At 37.8% G+C, this 15768-nt stretch overlaps 2 protein-coding genes across 3 annotated transcripts; both read left to right on the top strand.

The window, feature by feature from the left end:
- The first annotated feature begins 19 nt into the window (after positions 1 to 19).
- LOC137721910 (uncharacterized) lies at positions 20 to 7109 on the top strand. The gene is made up of 4 exons (XM_088693057.1): positions 20 to 3722; positions 4480 to 5037; positions 5733 to 5905; positions 6003 to 7109. The coding sequence occupies exons 1-4, from the start codon at positions 1895 to 1897 to the stop codon at positions 6909 to 6911; spliced, it is 3468 nt and encodes a 1155-aa protein (XP_088549183.1). The 5' UTR covers positions 20 to 1894; the 3' UTR covers positions 6912 to 7109.
- A 2855-nt stretch (positions 7110 to 9964) lies between these two features.
- LOC137723734 (uncharacterized) lies at positions 9965 to 14980 on the top strand. Of its 2 annotated transcripts, none has more exons than XM_068462928.2 (5): positions 9965 to 10178; positions 10464 to 12061; positions 12856 to 13434; positions 13720 to 13892; positions 14051 to 14980. In XM_068462928.2, exons 2-5 carry the CDS (start codon positions 10480 to 10482, stop codon positions 14729 to 14731), a joined length of 3015 nt encoding a protein of 1004 aa, XP_068319029.2. In that variant the 5' UTR covers positions 9965 to 10178; positions 10464 to 10479; the 3' UTR covers positions 14732 to 14980. The 2 variants fall into 2 exon arrangements, with proteins under 2 accessions (XP_068319029.2, XP_088549182.1); XM_088693056.1 differs by having other exon boundaries at positions 9990 to 10178; positions 10442 to 12061.
- Positions 14981 to 15768: the final 788 nt, after the last annotated feature.

The following is a 15768-nucleotide window of genomic DNA, read 5'->3' as shown; positions in this document are numbered from 1 at the left end:
TGCAGGAAGCACCTAAAGGGTTTTTTCATGATCCATTTTGGATTTTTACGAAGGATTAGTTCTTAAAACATTTTTACAAAAAACATTTTCAATTATTTTAAAAGCACTTACAAAACAAGTCTTAATGTTTTCTCACACTAGACTAGCTATAACAATGTGGTTCGATTTTGCCACAATTCGTCTTTGACGAAATTGAACCCGTAGATCTCTCACTTACAAGTGAAGAGGAATATCACTACATTGTAATAATAAGTGACGTGTTTTGTTAACACATGAACAACTCCTTTCTTTCTCACGTGCACAATATGTGACTTTGATTTAGTTGTGATTGACAAAAACTCCACGGCAAAAATCATTGAAATGCATTCATGTTGTGCACCACAACTTAAAACACCAAATTAAGAGAAAAAAAAAATATGGGAACTTTAACGAAAAGTTTTTAGTACTTGTTCATTTTAATGAAAAATCACATTTTTACATTAAAATATCAATTCTGATACTATTTACTTTACCCTTTATTTTGTTAAAACTTAAAATTTTCAAGCTCTTTTCATTAGTTTGCTTAAAAAAATAAAAGTTTTTAGGAATGAGATTAAAATGAACGGAAGTATTTTGGAAATCAAAAACAATTTCACCCAAAATTTTTTTAAGTCATTTTAAAATAACTTTTAAATAAGCCCTGAGCTTTCTTCACGTATTGCTCAGAGGACAAAAATTCATTTATCGAGCGTGCGAATATGAAATACAAGATTTTTATCCTTAAGGTTGGGTTGAACAAAATCGACATTTTAATTTGTCAACAATATTCAAATTATTATTATTATGAGATTTATTTAAATTTCGAGATTGTTATCAATCCATTATCCATTTACAAATTTTGAAATTTAAATCCGTTCAACAGGATAAATATTAGCATGGTCGTGGTGGGAAAAATGCAGTCAATTAAATGACTAAATATCCTTTCCAAAAAAATTAAATGACTAATAGAGGTGTATTCAATTAGGAATTTGAGAGATTTTAATGGATTTATCCATAGATTTTTATGAAATTTAACCGATTCGTAGAGATTCCATGTAAAATTTTAATTTAATTTCCTCAAAATCTAATGGGGAAATGTGAGATTTGTAGATGCTTAACTACAAAATCTTAGCAGTTCCCTCTAATTCCTCAACTTTTCCAAATTCTTTAAATTCTAATTCTAATTGAATACACCTGGAATGTTGTAAATTTCTTTAAAATTCTAATTGAATACACCTAGATTTCTAAGGATTTTAATAAAATATCTTAAAATCCTAATTGAATACACCTTAAATTTCAGAGAATCACTTAAAATCTTGATTGAATACCCTAAATTCATTAAAAGAATTAAAATCCCTCAAAATCCCAATTGAATACACCCCCTAAGCATTTGAGAAAGTTGAGGAATTAGAGGAAATTGGAGAGATTTCGTAGTGTATTTTAAGTATCCACAAATCTCACATCTTCCCATAAGATTTTGAAGGAATTGAATCAAAATTTTATATGAAATCTATACAAATCAATTAAATTCCATAAAAATCTCTCAAATTCTCAATTGAATACATCCCCTAAATATGAAAGAAAACAATACGAACGAAATAGTTGGACACGTGGCAAATTGCATGCATTGGGTGTCCCTCCTGTAATCTCTGAAGCATAACACGTGAACACAGTAGTTGAACAATACACAAACGCTCTCTTTTCTCTGCGCTCTCGTTACTCTGTTTAGGGGTTTTAAGAAACCGAACCTTCACAAAGGCGGGAAAATCTCCACACGGCGCTAGGGTTTCTCTTCGCCTTCTTCTTCCAGCTCCGCCACTTCTTCCACCAACCGTGGCTGCGTCCGCGCGGTTAAATTTTGTAACTAGGGCAAAGAATGGACAAGATTCAGGCGGATTTGAGAATCTCGGAGGAGAGGCAGAGCAGCCTCTGCAGAGCGTACGAGAGCTTGCATGCCGAAGCGAACTCCGTCGTTCTGTTTTCTCTGCAGTGGAAGGAGCTCGAGGAGCACTTCGAGTCGACCCGTAGCGAGATCCGGACCCGATTACAAGAACTCGAGAACCGCGAGAAGGAGATGGACGATCTTGGGAAGCGGCTGGAGGCGTCAGAGTTGAGATTCGACTCGGAGATGGCAGCCAAAGCTTTGGAATTGCGTGGAATCGAGAAGTCGATTGCGGAGAAAGTGAAGGAGTATGAATCAGGTAAGCTCCGCTTGAAATCGGTTGATTTGTCGATCGATGTTAAAAAGAGGCAAGTTTCGGAAGTTGAAAGCTTGGTTAGAGAGAAGGAGAGGGAGCGGGATTCAATTGATAGATGTATCGAAGAGCGGAACAAGATATTGAATTGGTTTGTGAAAAATGCGGAAGAGAGGTCTGTGGAGATTGAGGCTAAAGAGAAGGAAGTGGAAGAGGTCAGGACGGTGTTGAGCAAGTACGGAGATGATATTGAGTTGAAGGAGAGGCGGTTAAATTCGATTATGGAGTCGATTGAGGAGCGGACTAAAGTGTATGATTTGAAAGAGGAGGAGATTAGAAGGGCGGAAAGATCGATTGAAGAATGTGACAAGAAGATGAAATTGAGAAAGGAGAAACTCAGTTTGATTGAGATATCGATCAAAGGATGTGAGGAAGAGATGAAATCGAAAAAGGAGAAACTTAGTTTGATTCGGAAGTCATTGGCTGAATGCTCTAATACACTGGAATCCAGAGAGAATGCAATTAGGGAATTGGAGTTGAAAGAGAGGGATTTTTGTTTGCTCAAGAAACCAATGGAGGAGTGGTCCTGTAAACTTGAATATAAAGAAAGGGAACTCTGCGGATGGTTGGAGAAGCTTGAACTGAAAGAAAAAGGATTTGAGCAGAAACTAGAGGAACTTCATTTGATTGATAGGAGGGTTAATGATATCTTCGATAACGTTCAGTTGAAAGAAAAGCATTTGGATTCACTCCAACAAATGATACTTGAACATGAAAAGCGTTTGGATTCACTCTCCAATGGACTTCAAGTTAAAGAAAGGAAACTTGAACTACAGGCCAGAACGCTTGAATTTAGGCAGAGAAAGTTTGATTCTATTCGTAAATCCGCTGAAGAACGTTCCAAGAAAATGGCATTGGAGAAGAAGACTAATATCCTTAATTCTCAGGTGAAGATTGAGCAATTGGAACATAATCCTGCTAACAATCCCTCTGTTCCTTTGCCCGCAATTATCCAATCCAGCATCAACATGAGTAGTAAGGACTTGCAGTTGTTTCTGAACGAGCATTTGAAGAGACATGATTTATTGGGTACCGAAATCTCAGGGATTCTTCAAGCGTCATCAGACCCCGCCAAATTAGTTTTGGATGCAATGCAAGGGTTTTACCCTTCAAGTTTGGTTGTGGAAAATAAGGAGTGTGATTTTGACGTGAGCGTTATTAGGAGGAGTTGTATTCTTTTGTTACAGGAGTTAAAGAGAGTCTCACCGCAAATTAATCCTCCGGTGAGGGAAGAAGCAAGAAAGTTGGCAGGTGACTGGAAGGATAAAATGACGGTGGCAGTAGAAAATGGGTTGGAGGTTCTGGGTTTTTTGCTGCTTATTACTACATTTGACTTGACCTCCACGTATCCTGAGAGTGAGCTTCAAAGTCTTCTTCTTGTGGCTGGTCAGCAAGCACACGTTGCACAGGCTACTGGATTGAGCCTTGGCATCTCAGATAAGGCACCCGGTAAGCTTTTTTCTTTTATTCATATTTATATCTGAATTTTAATTTGTATAATTCTCTTTCCCTTATTTGAATATGTTTCCGCGTTAGATGGAAAAAAGGGAAATTGAATGCTTATAGTTCTTGCGTTGTAGATTTGCTTTATACTTATGCATTTTCGAGTACAACCGTAGAGTGTTCATTTACTTTAAGAAGTTAATAAGCAATGAGTTTTAAGCATATCTCTAAACAAGAGATCCTTTTAGGCCTAGTTGTATTCTGCAAAGAAGTGTTTTTATTTGATTTTTCCTAAATACTTTATCCCGTCTCCTAGTCAGAAAATCGTAATAGTTGCTGTGTGGTCATTTTATAACTATGTTGTTAGAGGCTCCTAGCAACTCTTGTCCATGTTTTTTTCTACTGATTTATTTCGCCGTGATCTCAGTGCTGGTGCCAAACACATGGTGCTCATCAGTATATCATTTCATGATTTTCATCCTTGATGCTAAATTATATTTTTAGGCAGTCACTTTCTCCAGTTTCCGCATAATACCATCTGATGCTTTGGCATTTATGCAAAATAAGATTTATGCCTGATTGGTATGCTACCACCACCGCACCTTATCTCTTCACTGAAAGCACAAGTGGCACGGAATGCTATAAGTATCTCTTTTATTTTGGTACAGAATGATATAAATATCTTTCAGTAAAATCTTAAATTCAGAATTACCCTCGGTAACCTATCTACTACCATTTTTTGTACCTTACTGTAATTGCATAGAGTGCAGCATAACCTCTGTCAAAATTGTGGAACCTGAATCTTCACTGGCCAAAAGTGAAGCAACTTTATCTTCTCCATATTTTCAACCAAGTGCCACCATTGATGCAAGGACTTTGCAGGGGATTTTAATTGAGCATATGAAACAAAATCATTCAATGCAAAAAGAAATGTTGGCTGCTCTTCAAATGTCATCAGACCCAGCAAAACTTGTGTTGGATGTGATTCAAACATCTTTTGCTCGATACTGGAGTAGAGGAGAGGTTGCTTTAGAAGAAACTTTCATGTTAAGCACGATCGACCTTCTGGAGGAGCTAATGAGAGTCTCTCCGAATGTTGGACCTCATGTGAAAGAGGATGCAATAAAGCTAGCGTGCACGTGGGAAGCAAAAATGAAGGGCAACACTGAAAATTCATTGGAGAGTTTGGGATATTTGCAGTTTTTAGCTACATACAGATTGCTTTATCGTTTAAATGAAGATGAGATCAAAAAGATTCTTGGGATGATTTATCAGCATAAGCAGGCCCTAAAAATATGCCAGACACTCGGTTTTGTCCCAGGTAAATTTCTTGAAAATTGGCTTTCATAGTGTGCTGTTTGTGGTCCACTTACTATTGCTCATTTATTTCTTGGAATGGTATTTAATTTCTTCTGAACTATGCAATATTTTGGCTAAAGTTTTTAACAACATTGTCCTAGATGTCATAGATTAGACTCATAGTTATATTGTGCTCTAGTTATATTTGGGTTCTTGAATAGTTATCTTCGGGTTCTTAAACCTAGTTATCTTGGATTTCGTATTACACTGCCGCCAGGAGCTACTGGGTATTAGCAAATGGCTGGATAATGACTTAGAAACCGAAGATAAACTTCATGAGACGAGATGAGGGATAGGAAAATGCACGACAAAGTTAAGTAAAATCTTGTTTAGAGATTTCTTTTGGCTGGTTTCGTCTGGATTTGTTCTACATTGTAAGCTCATGTTTTTCGGGAGCTCTGTAAATTTTTGCAGAAATGTGTTTTTTGATTGGTTCGGAATTTAGTTTGTGGAATTATCCTCTCCTAGATGAGAGTATCGTTTAAACATGTGTTTTCTCACGGAACTGTGTTTTCCGGCTTAGTTATGATTGTTATTTCTTTTCCATCTTAAATATGATTTCCTTTGTTAATGCATTTGCTCATTGAGTGCAGTTCTTTTTTTTGAAACGTCTCTTGACAGTTTGATGATCACGCAATTCCGTTTTACATGTAACAGAATTTGTTAAGAAGCTAATTGAGAGGAAGCAACTTCTAGAGGCTGCTAGACTTATTTGCACCTTCAAGATAGCTGAAAAGTTCCCCCCGGTACGGCTTCTAAAAGAATATGTGGAGGGTGCAAGGAAGTCTTGCAGGAAAATGTGGAGGAAAAAGAAATCACTTGATGAAAAGGTACTTTCACTCTGTTTTGGACCGTCTGATATCTGCTTCCTAAATCTAAGCCATCCAATTTAAATGCTTATCCGGCAAGGCTTACTTTTGCTCACAGGAGGAGGTTGTAGACCATTTAATAGCTGATCTAAGAGCTGTGACTCAATGCTTCCAAGATTACAACCTCGAGTCTGATTACCCATCCAAGGGCATCGATATGCTGATAGTTGAGCTGGAAAAAATGAAGGAGAACTGGAGACGTTGTGAGCAATCTCTCGTGTCCAAGGTCGAGCAAGAGGTGAATGAACCGTCTCCTGCCTCCAACGTCGGACAAGAGGGGGAAAAGGAGGACCAGTCTCCTTGCCCCAAGGTTGGACAAGAGGAGCGAAAAGCTTCTCCTTCCTCCAGGGTCGGACAGAAAGAGAAGAAATCCCCTCCTTCCTCCAAGGTCGGCGAGGAGGAGACGAAACCGTCTCCTGCCACCGAGGTCCGAAAAGAGGTGAATAAAGTGAAGAAACTGGTGAAAAAAGCGAAGAAACTGTCTATTGCCTTCAAGGTGGGACAAGAGGTGAAAAAGGTGAAGAAGCCCTCTCTTGCCTCCAAGGTTGGACCAGATGATAAAGCGGAGAAGAAACCGTCTCTGGCCTCCACGGTTGAACAAGAGGAGAAAACAGAGAAGAACCCATCTCATGCCTCCACGGTCGAACAAGAGGAGAAAACAGAGAACCCCCCTCTTGCATCCGCGGTCGAACAAGAGAGCAAAACGGAGAAGAAACCATCAGCCTCCAAGGTCGAGCAAGAGGAGAAATCAGAGAAGAAATCTCTTGCCTCCAACGTCCAACAAGAGGAGAAAAACGAGAAGAAACGCAGTGCCAGTGCTTCCGACTCCACATTTCAACGGCAACAACGTCAAAGTAAACGTCCTCGGATACATGTACCAGCAGCTACACCGTACCGAATGTCAACCGTCCCTCCTGCCTACATGTACATGTTCTGGCCCAACCCTCCTACATATGGCTATTATTAAACCTAGTACGAAGAACCAGCCATGCATGCTAACCTTGAAGAACCAATTGTGCGTGCTGATTTTGATTTTTGCCACCCTCTTGTGGCTCAGTTGTTGAAATCTTCACTTGGCTTTTTTGGATCCAAGAGTTTTGGAAATCTTTGACGTAGTTGGACTAGTATTTTGAAAACATTAATATAGATGTTCAATGTTTATAGACGAGTTCCTTGCAGCAGTATTTCAAGTTACTCACGTACAAGAATACGTGCCAAGTTACTCACGTACATGAATATGTGTGAAAAAGTTAAAACGGTGGAAGTATGTGATTAGTTTGGAATATTGCTTCAATACTTCCTGGTATACAATGATATATTGCCTTCAAGGATGGTCACTTAAGCTTAAATTTGATATTAAGAGTTCGGATTAAAGCATTTAATTCTCCAACCTTGGTATCAAATTACAAATTTAAGGATATGTGACTACGATTCTTGGGCAAGTGGGGTTGGATGTGGCCCTAGCTAGGCCCATATGGATTACTGGGTTTGAGCTCGGGGTTTTTGCACCGAGTGACAGAGAAAATTAAGAACTTGTTTGAAAATGCTTTTAAAATGGCTGAAAGAGGTTTGTGGTCAAAATGTTTTTAGAATAAATTCTTAATAAAACTGTAAGTAAATACTGAAAAACAGTTAAAGTGCTTACATGCTTCTTGCAGAAAACACTTGAAGTGCTTTTGAAACCTAAAAATATTTTATCTAAAAACATTTTCAATCATTTTAAAAATACTTACACGAGCTCTAAACCCCCGATATAAGTAAGTTTCTCTCCATAAGTTCTCATAATCGTTTGTTATCAACTTATCATCATTAGCCCTCATGTTTAACTAATTAGAGGGTGGTGGATTATTGTTAATCTTTTATTCAGGATGGACTTGCATGGCACAACCACCGTCATGTTAGCATTTTGTACTAATGAAATAAGAACGTTTAAGTTTTTATCTACGTATCTTCATTTTATTAGTACGAAACATCATGTTTTGGCATATTAATTTCATAGAGAGTAAATTGTAGTAATGGTCTTTTAACTTTAACTCAAATGAAGCAATAGTCCCTCAACTAAAACTTCATTACCATTGGTCCCTCAGCTCATCAAAACATGCAGCTATGGTCCCTCAACTAAAAATCTATTATCATTGATCCCTCAACTTCTATCCAACTGGAGAAATGATCCCTCAACTTCTATCCAATTGGAGAAATGATCCCTCAACTTTAAACCAATTAGAGCAATGGTCCATCAATTTTATCCTAATTGTACCAATGATTATTTCAACATAATTTATTTTGACAAAATTCTGACGAAGTTAACGAAAATGACCATAGTTACACGTTTTGTTGATTTGATAGACCCTATTTGTAGCAATAGTTACACGAAAATTCTAACAAAATTAACGAAAATTACCATAACTATACATTTTGATGAGTTGAAAAACTAATGCTAATGAATTTTTAATTAAATGATCATTCCTCTAATTTAATTAAAATTGATAAACCATTCGTTCAATTTACTCTCTCGTATACAAATTGTTTTCATAGCTCATTAATTCACAGAGACAAAAATTTCCTGTTTGGTGAATGCTAAGTCAGCCCAGCGTACTGAAAAGAAAAAAGACACATTTATATTATCTCACTGAAGAAAGAAACCTTCCAGAAAAGCTGGCAATCGGATACAAACAATTTCCAATATTTTGGTGCGGACCCACCGATATCAGATCTCTCTTGTTTTTTCCCTTAAATATGTAGTACTAGACTACTAGTACCCTCTCTCTTTCGTTTCGTTTTGCCATTTTTGTGCAATGTACTACTCTCTTCACATTGCATGCAAATTGCATTTACGGCGATGAGTTTACTTTTTCTTTATGCAATAAATTAATATTTTTAATGTTTTAATCTCAATTATTGATAGTAAATTTACGAGGGAACATTCATTCTTTCATCGTTGAACAAATAAGATAATATTTATGCAGAGGATAACCCTATTAATTTTTCGACCGTCAGATCGAATGAATGAAGAAGATCAAGGGTAAAAAATTATAAGGATGTGTTGGAGGTAAAAATGAGTGTGTGAATAGCACTTTCATATGCATAAAACGTCAAATATAATAGTTTTTCATCTTTAACGTTGATAATATAGTTACGCGTGTCATTGTTTTTAGTATTTAAATGAATATTTATTCGTTAGGTCATGACTAAATGAGAATGATTAACAGACGATTAAAAACAAATCCATGTATTTTATAATGATCGAGTTTGTAAAGAGTGTTATTATGCCCCAAACTACATGTTTAATGTTTTCAAGTGTGACTTATATGCTACATTGCCAAATGTGTTTTAGTTGTTATAACTTTTATTTCCAAAGTCATTAAATTTTCTATTTTTAATTCTTTTTTGTACCACTTAATATTAAAGAAAACTTGAATGTTTTCACCATATTGATTTGTCATATATAATTTAGTTAGAAGGTAGTTGGAAAGGCAAGATTAGTACGTGAGTATAATAACACATTGTATAAGTTCGTTAAATGTGAATTAAAATCTCTAATACTTTTAACGAAACATTTTCGTTATCCAAGCGATTTTGAGGAGATAAATTTAAATTCGAAATCATGATCACTAATGACTGAAATATCTTCTCCAACAAAAGCACTTCAAAACGAGACCTTCTCAATAAATGAAAGAAAGAAAATTAGTGTTTGATTAAATGTTTTCATAACTTTGGTTGCTTGGTTAAACAGTAAATTCCCATTTTAAGAAGAGTGCATTTTTGCTCACTACCATTTAGTATGGTGTATGCTCATCACCTTATTTATCATCGTTAGATGAGTTTGAATTTTAAGATTTGTGCTTATCCACTACACGAATTTAGAAATTCAAATCATATAACGGTAAAAAATAGAATGGTGAGCATACATCACATTGGTGAACAAAAATGCTCATTTTTAAGAAATACAAAACAATAGAAAAGTTGAAAATGAAGGACACGTGTCAAATTTTAAAACCCTATCCGACTGTCATTTCAGATGTATGATCTTTGAGCACAGTATTGTATAGAATCATCTGTGTGATTCAGAAGCGTTGAACGACAGTGCCTCCTGACATCTCCGGTGCTCCACACAGGGCTTGGAGAAAAGTGACAGACACTTGCAGGCGCTGGTTGGAGGTTGAAGACGAAGAAGTCTGCCCTAATTTTTCCACAAAATCCACTGCTAGGAGAATTTGAAAAACCCAACTCAAAGGTATGTCCAATGGCTCCCTTTCTCTCTTTCAATTTGTGAGAAAATGAATAGGTTTTGTAGGGTTTGGGGAAAATTTACCTTCCATGGCAGTGATACCAAGCACAATGCTTTTTTCTGCTCTCCCTGTTACTCTGTTTGTAGGGTTTTGGGGAAAGGTACCTTCCATGGCAGGAGAGTTTTTTCAGAGGCAACCTGGATTTTTGTGTTTATTTTTCATTTGCTTGAGCTTTGTAATTGACTCTTCTTCGTGGCCGTGTCGTCAGTAACAAGTTAGGGTTTTTACAGGGGAAGGAAAGCTAGAATGGAAGATAAAGGTTTGAAGTTGAAAGAATCTGAGTTGAGGCAGGGAAAACTGGCCCTGCAATTTGAGGGCCTTTTGGACTGCATTGATTCCACCCGGGCCGAGATCCTTGGCGTATTCCAAGAGGTCCAGGATAAGGATAAGAAAATTGGAGTTTTAGAGAGCCAAGTCGAAGCCAAATCCGAGGAATTGCGTGGAATTGAGAGGTTGATTGAAAAGAGATCAAATGAGCTCGAATCACTCGAGTCCTCCTTGTGGGACTGTCAGTCATCGATTGAAGAGCACAAGAAGGAGCTTTCGGCTAAGGTGAAGCGGCTGGAAGAAGTTCAGAGATGGGTTAGTGAGAAGGAGAGGGAGTATGATTCGATAAAGAAGGGGATTGAACATGGAAGAAGTAAATTGAATTGGTATGAGAAAGCTGTGGAAAAGAAGTCAAAGTTAGTTGAGTCCAAGGAGGAAAACTTGAAAGGGGTTCTACGAACATTAGAGATATACAATGAGGAAATTGAGTTTCAAAAGAGGCGATTAAATGAGATTCGGGGGTCAATTGAGGAGCAGAAGGAAGAACTTGCTTTGAAAAAAGAGCAGACTAAAGAGGCGGAAAGAAAGGTTGATCAATGTGACAGAGAGACGAAGGATAAAGAGAAGAAGCTTAGTACAATTCAGAAATCAATTGAGGAAATTGAATCAAGAGAGAAAATAATTGATGCAATGGATTTGAAAGTGAAAGATTTTTTCTTGCTGAAGAAATCCATGGAGGAGTGGTTCAATAAACTCGAATTGAAAGAGAAAGAATTCGAGTCAAAAGTTGAGGATCTTAGTTTGATTCAAAAGAGAGTGGATGAATGCATCAATGAGGTTCAGTTGAAGGAACAACATTTGGATTCACTTGAAAAATTGATTCGAGAAGGAAAAATGCATTTGGATTCACAAGAAAGGTTGTTAAAAGAATTATCTAATGGTCTTGAATTAAAAGAAAGGCAACTTGAGCAGCGGCATAAAGAACTTGAATTGAAACAAGAAGATATTGAGTCGATCCGAAATTCTACCCGTGCTAACAGTGTCATTGTTTCTTCTTCCACAAGTAATCACTTCAGCATCGATAAGGATGGTGGAGGCTTGCAGTTACTCATGAAAGAGAGTGTAAAGAGAATTGATTTATTGAGTAGTGAATTGGCAGCTTTTCTTCAAGCGTCATCAGACCCAGCAAAATTGGTTTTGGATGCAATGCAAGGGTTTTACCCTTCAAATTCGATTGGGGACAACGAGGGGTTTGATTATGATCTGACAGTTATTAGAAGAAGTTGTGTTCTTTTGTTACAGGAGTTGAAGAGGTTATCACCACCGATTAATCGTCCGGTGAGAGAACAAGCAATTAAGTTGGTGGATGACTGGAAGGAAAAGATGACAGTGGTGGTGGAAAATAGTTTAGAGGTTTTGGGTCTTTTGTGGCTTCTTACGGCACTTGAGTTGACCTCAACTTATGATGCGAGGGAGCTTCAAAGTCTTCTTGCTTTAGTTTCTCACCCAGAACATGCACCTCAACTGCGCCAGGCCCTTGGCATCACATACAATGCATCTGGTAAGAACTGTCATTTTCTTCTCAACTAAAGCATATATCTGTGTGTGTGTGTGTGTTACATGCGAGGGATTTTCTTCTCAACTAAAACATATATATATATATATATATATATCTGAATTTCTTAAGAATGATATGCGAGCGTTTCGCATTCTCATTCTGATTCTGATTTTGGAATAATAACGGATGGGATATCAAAGTTGCAATGTTTACAATGATTGCATTGCGTATATAGATACTATTTACTATTTAAAGTTGACCTTTCTTAAAAAAATCTTGGCTCCGCCACTGCATAGAAGTGATCCCTGCATTAGCTGGTATTTGTTTAGTCATTTGGATAGTAACGGGCATGTTTTTAGTTATGCATCACACACCTCCTTTGGATCTAGCTTTCAACAGCGTAGAACACATTATGAGAGTGTAATAATAAGGTACACTCTGGGGTAGGCTACTTGTTCTCTGATATTGGCCAGTGGTGTAAATTTTCCGTATACTTCAAATTTGACTTTGAGGCTGTGCCTTTCTAATTTACTCAATATACCATCTGATATCTGAACTATGAAAAAAAACCATTTTATTATTTATCTTTTGGGTATTTTGTTTATATATATATATTTAGTGTTTCCCGGTATAATTTGACCCAAAAAGCTATGCCCACCGCCACATATTGGTTAATGCTTGAGTAGAAGCACAAATGGCACATAATGTTGTAGATATCTTTTGATACATTACATTCAGAATTATTCAGGTACTGATCTGTGTGCTGCCTCGTTTTGTTTCCTATTGCAATTCCATAGTATATAGCGCCTTGTCAGTCCCTGTCAAAATTGAGGAACCAGAACCTTCAACAGTCAGAAATGTAGCTACTTCTCCTTCTCCAATTCTTCAACTAAGTGCGACTGCCACCACAGATGCAAGGAATTCGCAGGACTGTCTAGATGAGCATTTAAGTGGGAATGACTCAGCCAATAACGAATTGCTTGATGTTCTACGACTACCAGTAGACCCGGAAAAAGTAGTTTTGAAGTTGATGCAAAAATCTCTTGATCAGTACTGGAGCAATAGAAATGTTGGTTTCATAGCCAATCTCAAGAAGACCTACATTCCCATGTTGAATGAGCTGATGAAAATCTCAACAAATGTTGCCCTCGATGTGAAAGAAGATGCAGTAAAGCTAGCAGCCCAGTGGCAAGCAAAAATGAGAACCGATGCAGAAAACTCGTGGGAGATTTTGGGTTTTTTGCAATTTGTGGCTGCATATAGATTGCTTTCTACCTTGAGTGTAGATGAGACTGTGATGCTTCTTGGAAACATATGTCAGAATAAACCGGTTCTACAATTATGTCGGATGCTTAGTTTTGCAGATAAGATCCCCGGTAAGTTTCTCAACATGGCATTTGTAGTGTGATGTTTGTATTCCATTACCTTTCTCTTCAGTTTACAATATTTTGGCTATAGATGTTTGTAACTGTGAATACCTAGATGTCATTTCTGTGTCCGTAGTGCCAGGGTGATAGCTAGGGGTTGCTTACTGACTAAAAAAATCGTCTTTTTTGTTAATGCCTTTGTTAACAGTAACTTCAGGTTTGGGTGATGAAACTGTCATTTTTTTCCGAAACTGATCTGAAGCAGTTTGATGAACCTGCAATTTTGTTTTGCAGGTTTTATTCGGGATCTGATTGAAAGGAAACAGCTGATTAAGGCTGTTAGATTGATTTGCACCTTCAAGTTAACTGACAGGTTCCCGCCGGTAGTACTCTTAAATAAATATGTGGAGGATGTAAGGAAGTCTTTCCGTGCAATATGGCCGGGAAAGAGAACAATTTATGAAAAGGTACATTTACTTCTTCTTTACATCCAATAGCAATGCTTCTTTTTTTTTTTTTTTTTTTTTTTTTTTAACGAAATAGCGATGCTTCTTAAATAGTTAAACCAAGGACTCCTCAGTGTATATATAATATATATTTTCCATGGCTTATATTTTTCTCACAGGATAATGTAATGAACAACCTAATAGCTGATATGAGAGGTGTACTTCAGTGCATAAAGGATCACAATCTTGAGTCCGAATACCCATATAAGGACATTGAATTGGAAATAGTTCAGCTGGAAAGACTAAAGGAGAATTTGAGATTCTTGCCGACGGGGATTGCCTCCAGGTGTGAACAGCAAGAACAGGAAAGAAGGAAGAGATGCAGTACTAGTTCTACTTCCCAGTTTCAACCACCAGAGAAACGTCAAAATAGAAGTCATCCGACAGCTCCTGCAGCAGCTGCTAGATCCTACACAACTTTCCGTTCGCAGTTAAATCCGTCATCTCAGCTATTTGGAAATAATGATGGACACCCTGGGCAGTTTAGTATGTTTGCCAACCACCATGAAACTGGTTGCAGTTTTGTTTCCGAGCAGTTAACTTCATCGTCTCAGCTGTATAAAAACCAGGGACACCCTTTGCAGTTTGCTATGGACCATGAAATTGGTGCTAATTTTGGTCCCATGCAGTTAAGGTGGTCCTCTCAGCTGGCTCAAAATTTTGGATTCCCTGCGCCGCTTCCTTTGGCTTCCAACGAGCATGAGATTGGTACTGATTTCAGTTGTATGCAGGATGCCGGATTATATAACTCTAATCAGTTCTTGCCCGGCACTCATGGTTTTGGCCGTAGAGAAACCTAGCAGGAAACCCTCCACACATGTAAACTTTGATGAACCACTTTCAACCCCAGTGTGCAGTTCTGATTGTAGTTTACACCGTCCTTATACGATTATAACGGCGTCCTTATGTCGCACGTAATTGTATCTACGACACGAATACGGTAGGTAGCCAGCCTGCTTTCTGTTTGTGGGTTGCACCACTTCCATTTGACTGACTCTTGTAGTATAGAAACCTGGAGATGGAATACAGTCCTTGACATGTTTAGAAAACATTATTGTGTGTGTCTTAGGATGTTGTACAAATTCTAGCTAGTGTAGTTCAAAGCATTTGGGGTGACTTTCTACGGTGCTCTAGAGTATTCTAGACTCCGAAGTTTTAACTGCTAGAATATTATTGACAAAAAAAATATACCGACCAAGATTTAACGGTTATAAACCCATAGTATAGGATACTTTGGGTACTGTTTGGTACATGGGACGAGACGGAATGTAGTGGAACGAGGCGTTCCGTCTCACGTTTGGTGCACCCAAAAATCGGGGAACACGTTGTCCCATGGAACAACTCGTTCCATCCCCGTGGAACATAAAATTATATTTTTTTGGACAACAATACCCCTCTTCTTTTTCATTAATTACATTGTCTACCTCCCTTTCTCTACCGTAACCTCCCTCTCTTCTACACTCCTCCTGTAGCCTTCTCTTCCTCCACCACAAACCCAGCAACCCAACTGCTAACCCAATCCCAGCAAACCCATCCGAACCCAACTATGGCTGCACCTTGTTCTCCGGCGCAGTCACCATAGCCAAGCCGACGACGACAACGACGACGCTGCAGGGAGGACGATGACGAAGACGCAGAAATTGATTGAAATGAATTTGCAGATCCGACGATTCGACGAAGCCTCTGTAAATTTAAAAAAAAAAAAAAAACAATTTGGGATTTTTCTGTGTTTGATTTGAAGAGAAAGAAATTAAAAGAACCCGGAACCCTAACACCTCCATTTCCAGAATTTTTGCGTTTTTTATCTTGTAATTGTTTGGGGAACTGATTGGTTGCC

This window comes from Pyrus communis, chromosome 4 (genome assembly GCF_041283825.1).
Source record: "Pyrus communis isolate YQ-2024b chromosome 4, ASM4128382v1, whole genome shotgun sequence".
Lineage (NCBI taxonomy): Eukaryota > Viridiplantae > Streptophyta > Magnoliopsida > Rosales > Rosaceae > Pyrus > Pyrus communis.
Note: the sequence above shows the minus strand (reverse complement) of the source record. Positions and strands in the feature narration are given on the sequence as shown.